Source organism: Scyliorhinus canicula, chromosome 14 (genome assembly GCF_902713615.1).
Source record: "Scyliorhinus canicula chromosome 14, sScyCan1.1, whole genome shotgun sequence".
Classification (NCBI taxonomy): Eukaryota; Metazoa; Chordata; class Chondrichthyes; order Carcharhiniformes; family Scyliorhinidae; genus Scyliorhinus; species Scyliorhinus canicula.
In genome coordinates this window covers 59,784,532-59,799,063 of record NC_052159.1, presented here as the reverse complement: position 1 = coordinate 59,799,063, position 14,532 = coordinate 59,784,532, and the positions used below count along the sequence as shown (strand labels likewise).

General features: G+C 44.9%; 1 protein-coding gene across 3 annotated transcripts in view; it reads right to left on the bottom strand.

The window, feature by feature from the left end:
* The window catches only part of LOC119977749, a 73,716-nt gene that overhangs the window by 47,918 nt on the left and 11,266 nt on the right, over nt 1-14,532 (bottom strand). The window contains exon 1 of one of the 3 annotated variants that reach the window (XM_038818955.1): nt 217-734. The exons of 1 other annotated variant lie outside the window; for it this stretch is intronic. In XM_038818955.1, the coding sequence (XP_038674883.1) occupies nt 217-353 (137 nt within the window). In that variant the 5' untranslated portion in view covers nt 354-734. Of the gene's footprint in view, nt 1-62; nt 735-14,532 lie in introns of those variants that run through there. One more of the 3 variants, XM_038818956.1, reaches the window with a different exon arrangement.

Below are 14,532 nucleotides of genomic sequence, written 5' to 3'. Positions count from 1 at the left end.
AGTAGAGTATTTCCAGCATTTATTTTATTATTTACTTCTAACAAAAAACGGTAATCGCTCACCTCTTTGCTTCACAAAAAAGAATTGGAGACAACATCCTGTGCCCTGGCTCCAGATTTCAAGACGCCACGAGTTTCAAAACAGCTGCTGTCAGAAGTCCTCCCGTCCCTGCAGCTTACCTGTGAACAACACACGGGGTAGTTCCAGCTTACATACCTCAGCCTCTCGCTGTTCATCCTCTGCACCTCCTTGTCCCGCTCCAGCACGTCCAGGACCGCATTGACTTCCTCCTTGCTGAGGAAGCCCAGGTCCACGGAGTGCTTGGATTTGGACGTCCTTGAGCGGGAAGACATTGCCGTCAGGTCGCGGGAAACGCTCCGCACATTCCCGCCCGCTCCAGGCTCTCTCCGGGGTCACAACTGACAGCCAGCCACAGCGCCGTCACTCGGGTAATCCGCCCCGGCCCGGCCTATCCGTTCACCGCCGCTGTCAAAGGCAGCCGCCAATCAGCCGCAAGGGAGGCCGACGGGACCTTCGCTCACCTCCACAAGGTGGGTCCCGTTGGAGAAAGGAGTAACCCTCACACATCAAACAAAAACCTGTGGGTGGGGCGGAGGGAAGACCAACTTAAATAGCTGCAAAAACAAAGTTCAAAAGGCCCTTTCGACTGTTCCTCTCGAGTGAAAATGGGCATAAAGCAGCAGAGTAACACTTGACTTCCCGCCCCCCTTGCACAGGATCAGACTGCATTTTAAGCACAGAAACCAGCAACAGCTTTCGATCAAAGTTTTCTGCTCCACAGTAACCTGCTTTCACCTGACTCCACTTCAACCTATCAACATCGCCTTATACTACTTTCTTCCTCAAGCATTTAGCTGGGTCCACATTCTCTATTTTTTCCAAGATTTTCTAATATTTCTCGAAGATGGAAAGTTCGGATTTATTAGTGACGATCTTATACTTCTGGCTCCTCGTTATGAACAAATTGAATCATTTTCTCCACCCTATCAGATGCCTTCATAATTTTATGGACCTTTATCAGGTCAGGAAGAAAATTAACAGCATTGAAATGTGGTGCTTAAAGAGGATTCTAAAGGCAGACTGATTATGTAAAATAACTAATGCATGAGGCCAGAAAAACAAGGTAATTCTTAAACAATAACAAAAGATGACAAATTGAGTTCTTCAAACGTAATTTTTTTAATTCATTTGCGGATGTGGCTGTCGCTGGTTAGACCAGCATTTATTGCCCATTCCTAGTTGCCCTTCAGAAGATGGTGGTGAGCTGCCTACTTGAATCCCTGCAATCCTTGAGGTGTAGGTACACACAGTGTGCTGTTAGGGGGGGAGTTCCAAGTTGCCCCAGTGACGGTGAAGGGGCAGCAATATATTTCCAAGTCAGGGTGGGTGAGTGACTTGGAGGGGAACCGCCAGGTGATGTGGTTCCCAGGTCATAGAGTCGTAGATGTTTACAGCATGGAAACAGGCTCCTCAGTCAGTTTGTCCATGCCACCCAGTTTCCATCCTAAGCTAGTCCCACTTCCCTACATTTAGCCCATATACCTTGTGATAGTCGCCACTGATGTATATATTGTATATAGAGGATGTCGGTGTAGGTGTTTTGTGGTAAGGCCCTGTACTACAGGTACGGGAGTAGTTCCCTGCCTGTTGGCTCTGCCCAGTAGGCGGAGTATAAATATGTGTGCTCCCAGTACAGCAGCCACTTTGCCAGCTGCTGTAGGAGGCCATACATCTTAGTGTAATAAAGCCTTGATTGCATCCAACTCTCGTCTTTGTGTAATTGATCGTGCATCAATTTATTACACAAAGTTTTCAGAAGGTGGACCTCCGCATCAAGCTGGATCGCCTGCCGCTGGATCCGCAATCAGACAACACCAAAAAGGACTTTCAACATTGGCTAGCCTGTTTCGAAGCGTACATCGGGTCTGCGCCGGACCCAATTCCTGAAGCTCAGAAGATTCAGATCCTCTACACACGGCTGAGCTCCAATGTCTTTCCACTTATCCAGGACATGCCGACCTACGCAGAAGCCATGGTGCTACTGAAAGAAAACTACGCTTAGAGGACTAACACACTCTACGCCAGGCACATCCTCTCCACTCGTCGTCAGCTTCCTGGTGAGTCAGTGGAAGATTTCTGGCGTGCCCTGGTTCCCCTAGTTAGAGACTGTGACTGCCAGGCCGTCACGGCCACGGAACACTCAAACTTGCTCATGAGAGACGCTTTTGTCACAGGGATAGGGTCCGATTACATCTGACAGCACCTCTTAGAAGAGGCCAAGCTTGTCCTTGCGGAGACAAAAGAGCTAGCGCTCTCGCTTACGGTCGCTTCGCGCAACATCCAGGCCTTCGCCCCCAGCCGTGCGGCCCACCCCTCCTGCACATCGTGGACACCGCAGATGGCAGCCCCATGATGGACCTCACCAGCAACCCCCCCTCAGCCAACCCCATACCTGTGCTACGTGGCAGCCAACATACCCTGGGGGTCTCAAATGTTACTTCTGTGGGCAGACTAAATACCCCCGACAGCGCTGCCCGGCCCGGAGCGCCCTTTGCCATGCTTGTGGCCAAAAGGGACACTTTGCTGTGGTGTGCCAGCCCCGCGTAGTCGCCGCTATTGTTCCGACTCCCCCACATGTGACCAGTGAGCACCGCCAACTTCCCCTCCTCGGACCACATGCAGCCCGTGGACGCCACCATCTTGTTCAACCCCCACCACGTGCGGCCCGTGGGCGCCGCCATCTTACCAGGACCCATGCACCCCCCGGGCACCTCATCGCCTGCCACCATCATGTCATGATTGACCAGTCTCGCCCACACAACCTGTCAACTGCTTCCACCATGTGAAGATTGATGGGCACGAGATCTCCTGTTTGCTGGACTCCGGGAGCACTGAGAGCTTCATTCATTCCGATATGGTAAGGCGCTGCTCCCTCGCGGTACACCCCGCCAACCAGAGAATCTCCCTGGCCTCCGGGTCCCACTCGTGACGATGCGGGGGCACTGCATAGCCACTGTCACTGTCCAGGGCGTGGAGTTCAGCGGCTTCCACCTCTACGTCCTCCCCAACCTCTGCGCTGCCCTGCTACTCGACCTGGACTTCCAGTGCAAATTCGGTGGGCCCCTACCACCCCCTACTGTGTATGGCCTTGCGACCCTAAAGGTCGACCCACCTTCCCTATTTGCAAACTTAACTCTGGATTGCAAACCCTTCGCCACCAGGAGCAGACGGTACAGCGTCCAGGACAGGACCTTCATCAGGTCCGAAGTCCAGCAACTGCTTCGGGAAGGCATTATCGAGGCCAGCAACAGCCCCTGGAGAGCCCAAGTGGTAGTGGTGAAAACTGGGGAAAAACACAGAATGGTCGTGGACTACAGCCAGACCATCAACAGGTACACGCAGCTCGACGCGTACCCCCTCCCACGGATATCTGATATGGTCAATCAGATTGCACAGTACCGGGTCTTCTCAACTGTGGACCTGAAATCCGCCTACCACCGGCTCTCCATCCGTAAGGCGGACCACCCATACACTGCCTTTGAAGCAGATGGCCACCTTTACCACTTTCTCAGGGTTCCCTTTGGCATCACCAACGGGGTCTCGGTTTTCCAACGGGAAATGGACCGAATGATTGACCGGTACGGACTGCGGGCCACCTTCCCGTACCTGGACAATGTCACCATCTGTGGCCACGATTAGCAGTACCATGATGCCAACCTTGCCAAATTTCTCCACACCGCCACTTTCCTCAACCTAACTTATAACAAGGAGAAGTGCGTGTGCAGCACGAACCGCTTAGCCATCCTCGGCTATGTGGTCCAGAACAGAGTTCTGGGACCCGATCCCGACCGCATGCGCCCCCTCATGGAACTTCCCCTTCCCCACAGCCCCAGGCCCTCAAACGATGCCTGGGATTCTTCTCTTATTACACCCAGTGGGTCCCAAACTATGCGGACAAGGCCTGTTCACTCATTCAATCCATTCTGTTTCCCCTGACAGCCGAGGCTCACCAGGCATCCAACCGTATTAAGGCTGAGATCGCCAAGGCCGCGATGCACGCAGTCGACGAGACGTTACCATTTCAAGTAGAGAGCGATGCATCAGATGTCGCTCTAGCTGCCACCCTCAAACAAGCAGGCAGGCCCATGGCATTTTTCTCACGAACCCTACACGCCTCCAAAATTCGGCATTCCTCCATCGAAAAAGAGGCCCAAGCCATCGTTGAAGCTGTGCGGCCTTGGAGGCATTACCTGGCCGGCAGGAGATTCACTCTCCTCCCTGACCAACGGTTGGTAGCCTTCCAATCCTGGCCCCGGGTCACTGTCTAGTGTGGATTTTGCACATTCTCCCCGTGTCTGCGTGGGTTTCACCCCCACAACCCAAAAGATGTGCAGGTTAGGTGGATTGGCCACGCTAAATTTTCCCTTAATTGGAAAAAAATAATAATTGGGGACTCTAAATTTACAAAAAAACATTAAACTTACTCCAAGTTGGTCACGATTTATTAGATTGGTCGTAGTTTCAATTTTATTTTTTTTATTTTTAAGTAAGGATCTTTTTGGATAATCAGAATCTTAAAATAATCAGAGATAAATTCTACTCAAAGGGCATTTAAGAAGTAACTATAGATAATATTTATTCACACTGTACCAGCTTTAACTGAATAATTATGTTCTAGCTTTAACTGAATAATTATGTAGTTAGATATACAGTATCAAATTTGTACTTTATATTTTGGGATGGGGCACTTTGAGTCTATAAATATAATAATTTGGTGAGTAGGTAACCAGAAACTATTTTAGTCTACAGTGTACATATTTGATGTTCATTACACATTATTTACATAATAATTGTTTTGCTTTATTTGCAGAGTGCAAATAAAGGAGGAACCATAAATTATATGCTTTTGGTGCCAACCCATCTTTACTTAAACATATTTTCCCACCTCTCCATTTCTCTATTTACAAGCCTTCTCAAACCCAAAGTCGCCTCTAATAGTGGTGGCTTGGTATCTGTTCATAGTAGCTATTTTGGGGAAGAGTAGGCCTTCAGTGAATCTAGCCCAACCCATCCCTTTCATGCATTTCTAATAAAATATTGATGATTTGTAACTTTGATTGCTTTCTTCCACTCAAAATAAATAACAATTTTAAATTATGGACCTTCTCTTCAGATAATGAAAACAAATTACATAATTTCCTAACCTGTCGGTTGGACTTGCAGTCTGTATCATGAAAGCTTCTTGGTTATCATTTTCTAGAAAGGTTCTGATCAAATTTCAGAATTCATGTTGGTGATTTTTAGGAACTAGAAATTGCTAGATATAAAAAAAAGGGTCCATCCAGTTTGCCTTCTATATCCCTGGTAATTACAACCATGATTTTTCAACTTGAACTTGATGGTTGACACCTAAAAAACCTTGTCATGTCACACACCTGCTCAATGTAGCATTACCAAATGCCAGCAGAAACAACTCAATCTATTAGTTATACATTGGTGTACACTGGGCTTTAGGATGCCTTTCTAAATTATTTTGGAGAAGGCTGCACACACCACAGGGACAAGATAATCTGGTGGCACACATGACAACCTCAATATTCTGAATCAATTTGAGAAATTAACCTAAACAATCATGACAATCAAGACAGCGGGATGTGTGGAACAGTGAAAGCTTAATCCCAACCCTAAACAAGAGGGAGGTCCTTTTTAAAACTTTCTTATTGCTCCTCCTTGCAAATAAAAATTGAGTTCTGTTCATTCTGGGAAATGGAAGACATCCAACATCAAGAACTTCCAGTGTATTTATCCCATGTTAGTTAGTTCTGAAGAAGAGTCATATTGAGCTCAAAATATCAACTCTGTCTCTTCTCCACAGAAGCTGTCAGACCTGCTGAGTTTTCCCAGCAATTTCTGTTTTGAAATAGCAACATGTTGAGAAGGGTCACAGAATAGGAAAAAAAACAGGCATCAGTACACACTAGATGTCACACCTTCTTTAATTGGGCAAATCATTAAGACTTCCCAAATCACGGGTTTTTAAATTTCTTTAAATTCATTTATAGTTTGCGGTCATCGCTGGTATTTTGCATGCCTTTCTAAATTCTGAATTTCTTACTAGGCCATTCCACAGGGCAGTTAAGAGTCAGCCATATTTATGTGGGTCTAGAGTCACAAGTAGGCCAGACCCAGTGAGGATTCATTTTTACAACAATTGTGTCATTGTCATCATTAGACTTTTAATTCCAGATTGCTATTGAATTCAAATTCTACCATCTGCTATGGAGGGATTTGATCCAAGGTCTCCAAAGCATTACAAGGGTCCCTAGACTAGACCAGTGTCAATACCACAATGCCAGCATCTCCCCCTTCTTGTTCAAAATAATTTAGATCGGGTGATCTAAGTACTTAAAGTGTAGAGGTATTTGGCCAGAAAAAGATTTGGCCCATCACACAAATGAACCCTTGTGGACATCTATACATGATGCACTGACTGGCGTGATGGTGTCCAGAGCATGACCATTTGGTGTAATCACATGGAGATCACACTTCCAACTGGAACCAATGTCCTTGGGGGTGCTTTTGCTAACACTGTTGGGGAGGTTTTAAACTAATGTAAGAAGTCTTACAACACCAGGTTAAAGTCCAACAGGTTTGTTTCAAACACGAGCTTTCGGAGCACGGCTCCTTCTTCAGGTGTGGGAACCAGATTAGGAAGTTAGAGGTCAGTAAAGAGGCAGCAACTAAAGACAGTAAAGTACTAGATAATAAACTCAATGTGACTAAGGGGAAGAGTAGACAGGGAAGAGATGATGAACGCAAAGGGACAGATGGTCTGAGGTGCATTTGTTTTAATGTGAGAAGTGTAGCAGGTAAGGCAGATGAACTTAGGGCTTGGATTAGTACCTGGGAATATGATGTTATTGGTATTACTGAGACTTGGTTGAGGGAAGGGCAAGACTGGCAACTAAGTATCCCAGGGTATAGATGTTTCAGGAGGGATAGAGAGGGAGGTAAAAGGCGTGGAGGAGTTGCATTACTGGTCAGAGATGATATCACAGCTGTGATTAAGGAGGGCACAATGGAGGATTCGAGCACTGAGGCAATATGGGTAGAGCTAAGAAATAGGAAGGGTGCAGTAACATTGTTGGGACTTTACTACAGGCCTCCCAAAAGCGAGTGTGAAGTAGAGGTACAAATATGTAGACAGATTATAGAAAAATGTAGGAGCAATAGGGTGGTCGTGATGGGAGATTTTAACTTCCCCAACATTGAATGGGACTTATGTAGTGCTGGAGGCGTAGATGGAGCAGAATTTGTAAGGAGCATCCAGGAGAGGTTTTTAGAGTAGTATGTAAATAGTCCAACTCGGGAAGGGGCCATACTGGACCTGGTATTGGGGAATGATCCCGGTCAGGTGGTTGAAGTTTCATTCGGTGATTACTTTGGGAATAGCGATCACAATTCCGCAAGTTTTAGAATACTCATGGACAAAGACAAGAGTGGTCCTAAAGGAAGAGTGCTAAATTGGGGAAAGGCGAAATATAACAATATTTGTCAGGAGCTAGGGAATGTGGATTGGGAGCAGCTGTTTAAGGGTAAATCCACATTTGAAATGTGGGAGTCTTTTAAGGAAAGGTTGATTAGAGTGCAGGACAGACATGTCCCTGTGAAAATGAGGGATAGAAATGGCAAGATTAGGGAACCATGGATGACGGGTGGAATTGTGAAACTAGCTAAAATGAAAAAGGAAGCATACATAAGATCTAGGCGACTTAAAACTGATGAAGCTTTGGAGGAATATTGGGAAAGTAGGACGAATCTCAAACGCGCAATAAAGAGGGCTAAAAGGGGTCATGAAATATCTTTGGCTAACAGGGTTGAGGAAAATCCCAAAGCCTTTTATTCGTATATAAAGAGCAAGAGGATAACTAGAGAAAGGATTGGCCCACTCAAAGACAAAAGAGGGAATTTATGCGTGGAGTCAGAGGAAATGGGTGAGATTCTTAATGAGTACTTTGCATCTGTATTCACCAATGAGAGGGACATGATAGATGTTGAGGCTAGGGATGGATGTTTAAATACTCTAGGTCAAGTCGGCATAAGGAAGGGGGAAGTTTTGGGTATTCTAAAAGGCATTAAGGTGGACAAGTCCCCAGATCCGGATGGGATCTATCCCAGGTTACTGAGGCAAGTGAGGGATGAAATAGCTGGGGCCTTAACAGATATCTTTGCAGCATCCTTGTGTATGGGTGAGGTCCCGGAGGACTGGAGAATTGCTAATGTTGTCCCTTTGTTTAAGAAGGGTAGCAGGGATGATCCAGGGAATTATAGACCTGTGAGCTTGACGTCAGTGGTAGGCAAACTGATGGAGAAGATACTGAGGGATAGGGTCAATTCACATTTGGAAGAAAATAGACTTATCAGTGATAGGCAGCATGGTTTTGTGCAGGGAAGGTCATGTCTTACAAACCTAATAGAATTATTTGAGGAAGTGACAAAGTTAATTGATGAGGGAAGGGCTGTAGATGTCATATACATGGACTTCAGTAAGGCGTTTGATAAAGTTTCCCATGGCAGGTTGATGGAAAAAGTGAAGTCGTATGGGGTTCAGGGTGTACTAGCTAGATGGATAAAGAACTGGCTGGGCAACAGGAAATAGAGAGTAGTGGTGGAAGGGAGTGTCTCAAAATGGAGACAGGTGACTAGTGGTGTTCCACAGGGATCCGTGCTCGAACCACTGTTGTTTGTGATATACATAAATGATCTGGAGGAAGGTATAGGTGGTCTGATGAGCAAGTTTGCGGATGATACTAAGATTGGTGGAGTTGCAGATAGCGAGGAGGACTGTCAGAGAATACAACAACATATAAATAGGTTGGAGAGTTGGGCAGAGAAATGGCAGATGGAGTTCAATCCAGGCAAATGCAAGGTGATGCATTTTGGAAGATCTAATTCAAGAGCGGACTATACGGTCAATGGAAGAGTCCTGGGGAAAATTGATGTACAGAGAGATCTGGGAGTTCAGGTCCATTATACCCTGAAGGTGGCAACGCAGGTCGATAGAGTGGTCAAGAAGGCATACAGCATGCTTGCCTTCATTGGACGGGGTATTGAGTACAAGAGTTGGCAGGTCATGTTACAGTTGTATAGGACTTTGGTTAGGCCACATTTGGAATACTGTGTGCAGTTCTGGTCGGCGCATTACCAGAAGGATGTGGATGCTTTAAAGAGGGTGCAGAGGAGGTTCACCAGGATGTTGCCTGGTATTGAGGGTGCTATCTATGAAGAAAGGTTGAGTAGATTAGGATTGTTTTCGTTGGAAAGACAGAGGTTGAGGGGGGGACTTGATTGAGGTCTACAAAATTATGAGAGGTATGGACAGGGTGGATAGCAACAAGCTTTTTTCAAGAGTGGGGGTGTAAATTACAAGGGGTCACGATTTCAAGGTGAGAGGGGGAAAGTTTAAGGGAGATGTGCATGGAAAGTTTTTTACGCAGAGGGTGGTGGGTGCCTGGAACGCTTTGCCAGCGGAGGTGGCAGAGGCGGGCACGATAGCATCATTTAAGATGCATCTAGACAGGTATATGAAAGGGCGGGGAACAGAGGGAAGTAGATCCTTGGAAAATAGGTGACAGGTTTAGATAAAGGATCTGGATCGGCGCAGGCTGGGAGGGCCGAAGGGCATGTTCCTATGCTGTAATTTTCTTTGTTCTTTGTAAACCAGGGCAGATAAGAGGTCATTAACCTGAAATGCCAACTTTGATGCTGCTTTTGTAATGGTGAAGATGTTGCATTTCGATACTACTTCTAGAAACTCGAATGTGTGAAGTCTTACTTAACCTGAATAAAATATAACTACCTCATCAAAAGGGTACCACTACAGTTCATTTTTCAACCTGAAATGAAGTGTTTAATAGCATTAATTGACTCATACTCCTGAATTCTAAGAGCCCTACATAAATTTCAGCTTTCTGAATGGTACACTGGAGGTGCTGCTCTGACATCTGTGCAAGTATTGTAAAACCTGCAGGCCTCCACAATCACAATGAATAACCACAATGGAAACCCATAGAGATATCAATGCAAAATGTGGTCTCCCTCATGAAAATGGACTGTGGCTCTTTTACACGTTACTGGTGAAGTTGGGTCCCTTGGAAACCTTTGTGGAAAGAGTGGTGCCAGTCGCTCCCATAGTAGTCCGAATGTCTCACATTTCCCTATCATCATCGGCTGTGGTCCCTTGAAATCGCGGATGATGTCCATCAGGCTTGATGAGTCTTCAGACAGCTGAGGAGCCCAATTCTGGAGCCATGGGGGCATGTTGTTGCATGGGGGAGTGGATTTCGCAGCTGTAGGTTGGCTTCCTTCTCCTTCCTTTTGCCATCGCCAATTGCCTTGCTATCGAGTCGCCAAACCTCGGAGCAGCTTGTGCCTTGATGGACCAGATGGAGCCATGCAGTCTGCAGCCTTCTCCCAATCAGTGGCGTGAATGCCTCTGTGCTTTAGGGCAGCATTGTCATTTCCGTTTATCAACTAGTAGAATAGTGCAATACAGGTGTAACGGTAGCATTCACTTATGATCTGAACTGGATATTTGTGTCGCTTGCCCATATTACTTCAATTACAAGGACCGACAAAGTTAGTATTGTCAGCAAATTGGACTCAAAGTTGTTTAATACGAGAAATGTATAGAACAGATTTGAGAAAAGCAACATCAGTCAATTGATTTGAATTCAAGAAATTGTCAAAACCCTATATCAGTTAGTCATCTTACTTACCTCGAAGAGAATAATCGTCCTTTAACTCACTCACCCTGTATGCCCCTGTCTTTTGCAGCTTTTAACTGTCTATCTTTATGTGCAATGTTCTGTCTTCTAGAGCTCAACTGTCAGTACTGATTTGAAAAAAATCTGTTACAGTATTAAAGCTCCTTTACTGTCACTGGGTCAAAATCCTGGAAGTCCCTCCCTAACAGCAGTGTGGGTGTTCCTACATCACATGAACTGCAGGGTTTAAGAAGGCAGTGCACCACCACCTTCTCAAGGGCAATAAATTCTGGCTGAGCCAACAATGGCCCATTCCACAAATGAATAAAAAAAGTCTAGCCACTGCCTATCCGCTTGCTCTTGGTTCCTGGGATAAGCAATGTGCATATCATTATATAGATGTCTCTTGGGGCAGCACGGTGGCACAGTGGTTAGCATTGCTGCCTACGGCGCTGAGGACCTGGGTTCGTATCCCGGCCCTGGGTCACTGTCTGTGAGGAGTTTGCACATTCTCCCCGTGTCTGCGTGGGTTTCGCCCCCACAACCCAAAGATGTGCAGGTTAGGTGGATTGGCCATGTTAAATTGCCCCTTAATTGGAAAAAATAATTGGGTACTCTAAATTTAAAAAAAAATATATAGATGTCTCTTTTTTAAACATGTGATCACACATTTTATATTAATACTGAAGTTTTAAAAAAGTAACTCATTTCCAAATTTACTCACTAGGAAAATGACCAAATAATCCAGAAATATGGCACTGGTTTTCACACTATCCAGATTTGTCAAAGATCTGTTCCCATACCGATCTCCAGTCACCTTTTAGGAGATGCGCAGTAGCTAAAACAAAGCAAAATGAAGCATCAATGAAGCAGTTACAGAGTCCCAACCCAGCCAGTCCTCAGAGGTTGAAAATTATGCCTCATAATGGACAGGAAAGGCCAGCCAGTGCAGGGGCCAAAATGCCAATTTTGTCATCCCCTTGTGTTTCAACAAAGAGGGATATTGCATCATAGCTCTGTTAACAGGCTCCCCAGTGATTAGCAGCAATCTGCCTCCATACTGTTCCCACGCAGACAGAACTTAAGAAAGAACTGAAACAAACGATAGATGCCACACATTATACCACTGTTGGATTTCCCAATGGAATTCCCATTCTGCATATTGTGGTTCCTGCCTACGATAAAGCTCTGATATTGTGGTAAAAGGTATCCGCAAGAGGATACTTTTGAAGTGTAGTCACTGATGATATATAGGTAAACATGATTAGCCATTTGGAGCATGACAAGGTCCCACAAGCAGCAATAAATTCAATCCCCAGTAAATCTGTTTTGGTCTTGTTGGTTAATGGGATAAAGAATAGCTTGAATACCTGTAGAAATGTATTTTTTTGGAAAATCTTTTTATTGGCTTTTCTCTTGTTTGTAAACAGTTGTGTGTATACATTACATTTTTTTGCCATCGATAATTTACTTTACTGTTCAGAGTGGACCTGTAGAAATTTCTGTTCCTTGCACAGTTCCATAGGAACTATGATACACATTGAACACATAGATTGGGCCCAATTTAACATTTCATCTGAGCGAAATTACATTTACTACAATGAAGCATTTCATTTGTAATGCACTAAAGTGTCTATTCAGATTGTGTTCACTTCTTGGGAGTGTGATTTGAATCAATAAATGAGCAATTGCATTTAGGTGGCAGAGGACTGCAGAGCTGACCGATCATGACTGAATCTTGTAGCTTTTGTTTCAAGCACCAGAGTAAAAAATGGGCTGCAGAAGATCCAGTTTACCTGAGGATGATCCTGTCGCCCCTTTCAAACTCCAGATTGTTGTGTCTCAGTCTGACCTGGATTTTGACCTTCAGTGCCTAATTTAAGGGGGAAGTTTGTCTCCAAGTGCCCAGTGTTAATGATTAATGATAACTTTAATCTTCTGGTTGTTTTGTTTGTGTTGCAGATAAAAATAACACCAACCCATTTTCACCTGTTACCTTGACAGTTAAGATGCGTCCAATCTCTTGGTCTTGCTTAGCAGCACCCATTCAGATCTTTATCAAAGTATTGGAAAGATACGTTTGATATTTTCAGCTATTGCAGGGATTTTTAAATCCTCTGCAAGATCTGACTAACACCACAACAACTTTTCTCAGTTTTGCAGACTCACTACTCCCATTTGGTGACAATTTGTTACCAATTTGGGATATTGGGCAGAATATCCCAAAGAATATCCCAAAAATTCAATTATATTTCCAGTGAATCTCTGAAATCACTCATGTTTTGCCCAAGGAGATTGAACAACATTGGAACCACATAGGATCTTGGACTTGTTCCAGATCTGATGTAGAATCTTTTACACTTGGTTGGACTTATGGCCTTGAATCTGTCAAGCAGTGCTTCACAAACGTCTGTCGACCAGTGCTTCACAAACGTCTGTCAACCAGAGCTTCACAAACTTATTCCCACAGTACTCCCACTTCTAAGCTTGAAAATTGTCATGACCCCATAGTGAGAGTTGGTTGGGGGTGTAAAGCTGTGAGATGGCGGGTGGATTTGAGCAAAGGTGGGGGGGGGGGGGGGGGGGGGGGGGGGGGGGGAAGAAATTTGCGAGTGTGGGCTGCGGTGATTAAGTGTGATTGGAAATGTTTAAAATGCAGGATTTTTAAAAAACTATCTTTTCACAGCCTTTTCTTTGGAACAAGAGTCAGGCCTCAAAGATCTGTTCATTAGGCCCATGCCCAACAATCAAAAAAGGTGAGGATTTAAAGGGGCCTCAAACTGTTGGCACTGAATTGAGCGCCGAGACAGCCACTGCTGCCTGGGACTCATGACCCCAAATTTCATCTTGCGACTCCATTGGGTGTTGCAAGCCACAGTTTGGAAAACCCTGGTGTAGATATTAAATTAGCATCAGGAGAATGTCAAAGACATAAAGGTCTTGCATCCATAAAAAATGTTTCTGTTGACAGTATCAAAGGCTGCAGTGCATTCTACATATGTGACTGCCAAAGGGCAGTGAAATTACTAGACAATGACAGAGAGCAAATATGTAATACCTGATCCTGAGACCCGTATTGATATACACTGATGGATAATAAATTATGGAATGGTCATATTTTTAGACCTAAATGTATAGCACTTAAGCTTTTCAATTGCACCACATCTGAATTTGGATTTCTGGAATTGCGCCAGTGGAGAGTCATGAAGGGGCCATTGACTCGCTCCATATGAGCTAAGGCTAGCATATGGCCTCTTGAAGGAGGCGATGGCATAGTGGTATTGTCACTGGACTAGTAAACCAGAGACCCACAACATTGCTCTGGGGACCCATGTTCAAACCACACCATGGCAGATGGTGAAATTTGAATTCAATAAATATCTGGAATTAAACATCTAATGATAACCATGAAACTATTGTCAATTGTTGTAAAAACCCATCTGGTTCACTAATGTCCTTTAGTGAAGGAAATCTGTCATCCTTACCTGGTCTGGCCTACACGTGACTCCAGAACCACAGCAATGTGGTTGACTTTTAACTGTCCCCTCAAGGGGACATGAAGAGATGGGCAATCAATGCTAGCACAGCCTGCGACGCCCACGTCCCATGAACAAATAATTTTTTAAAAAATTGACAGCGATAGACCAATAATTTTCTTTCAGATACTGGAGATGTCTTCTCATCCATCTATTGCTCAGCTTCAGGCACTCCTAACAAAAACCGATAATGGACACCATACTTGCTC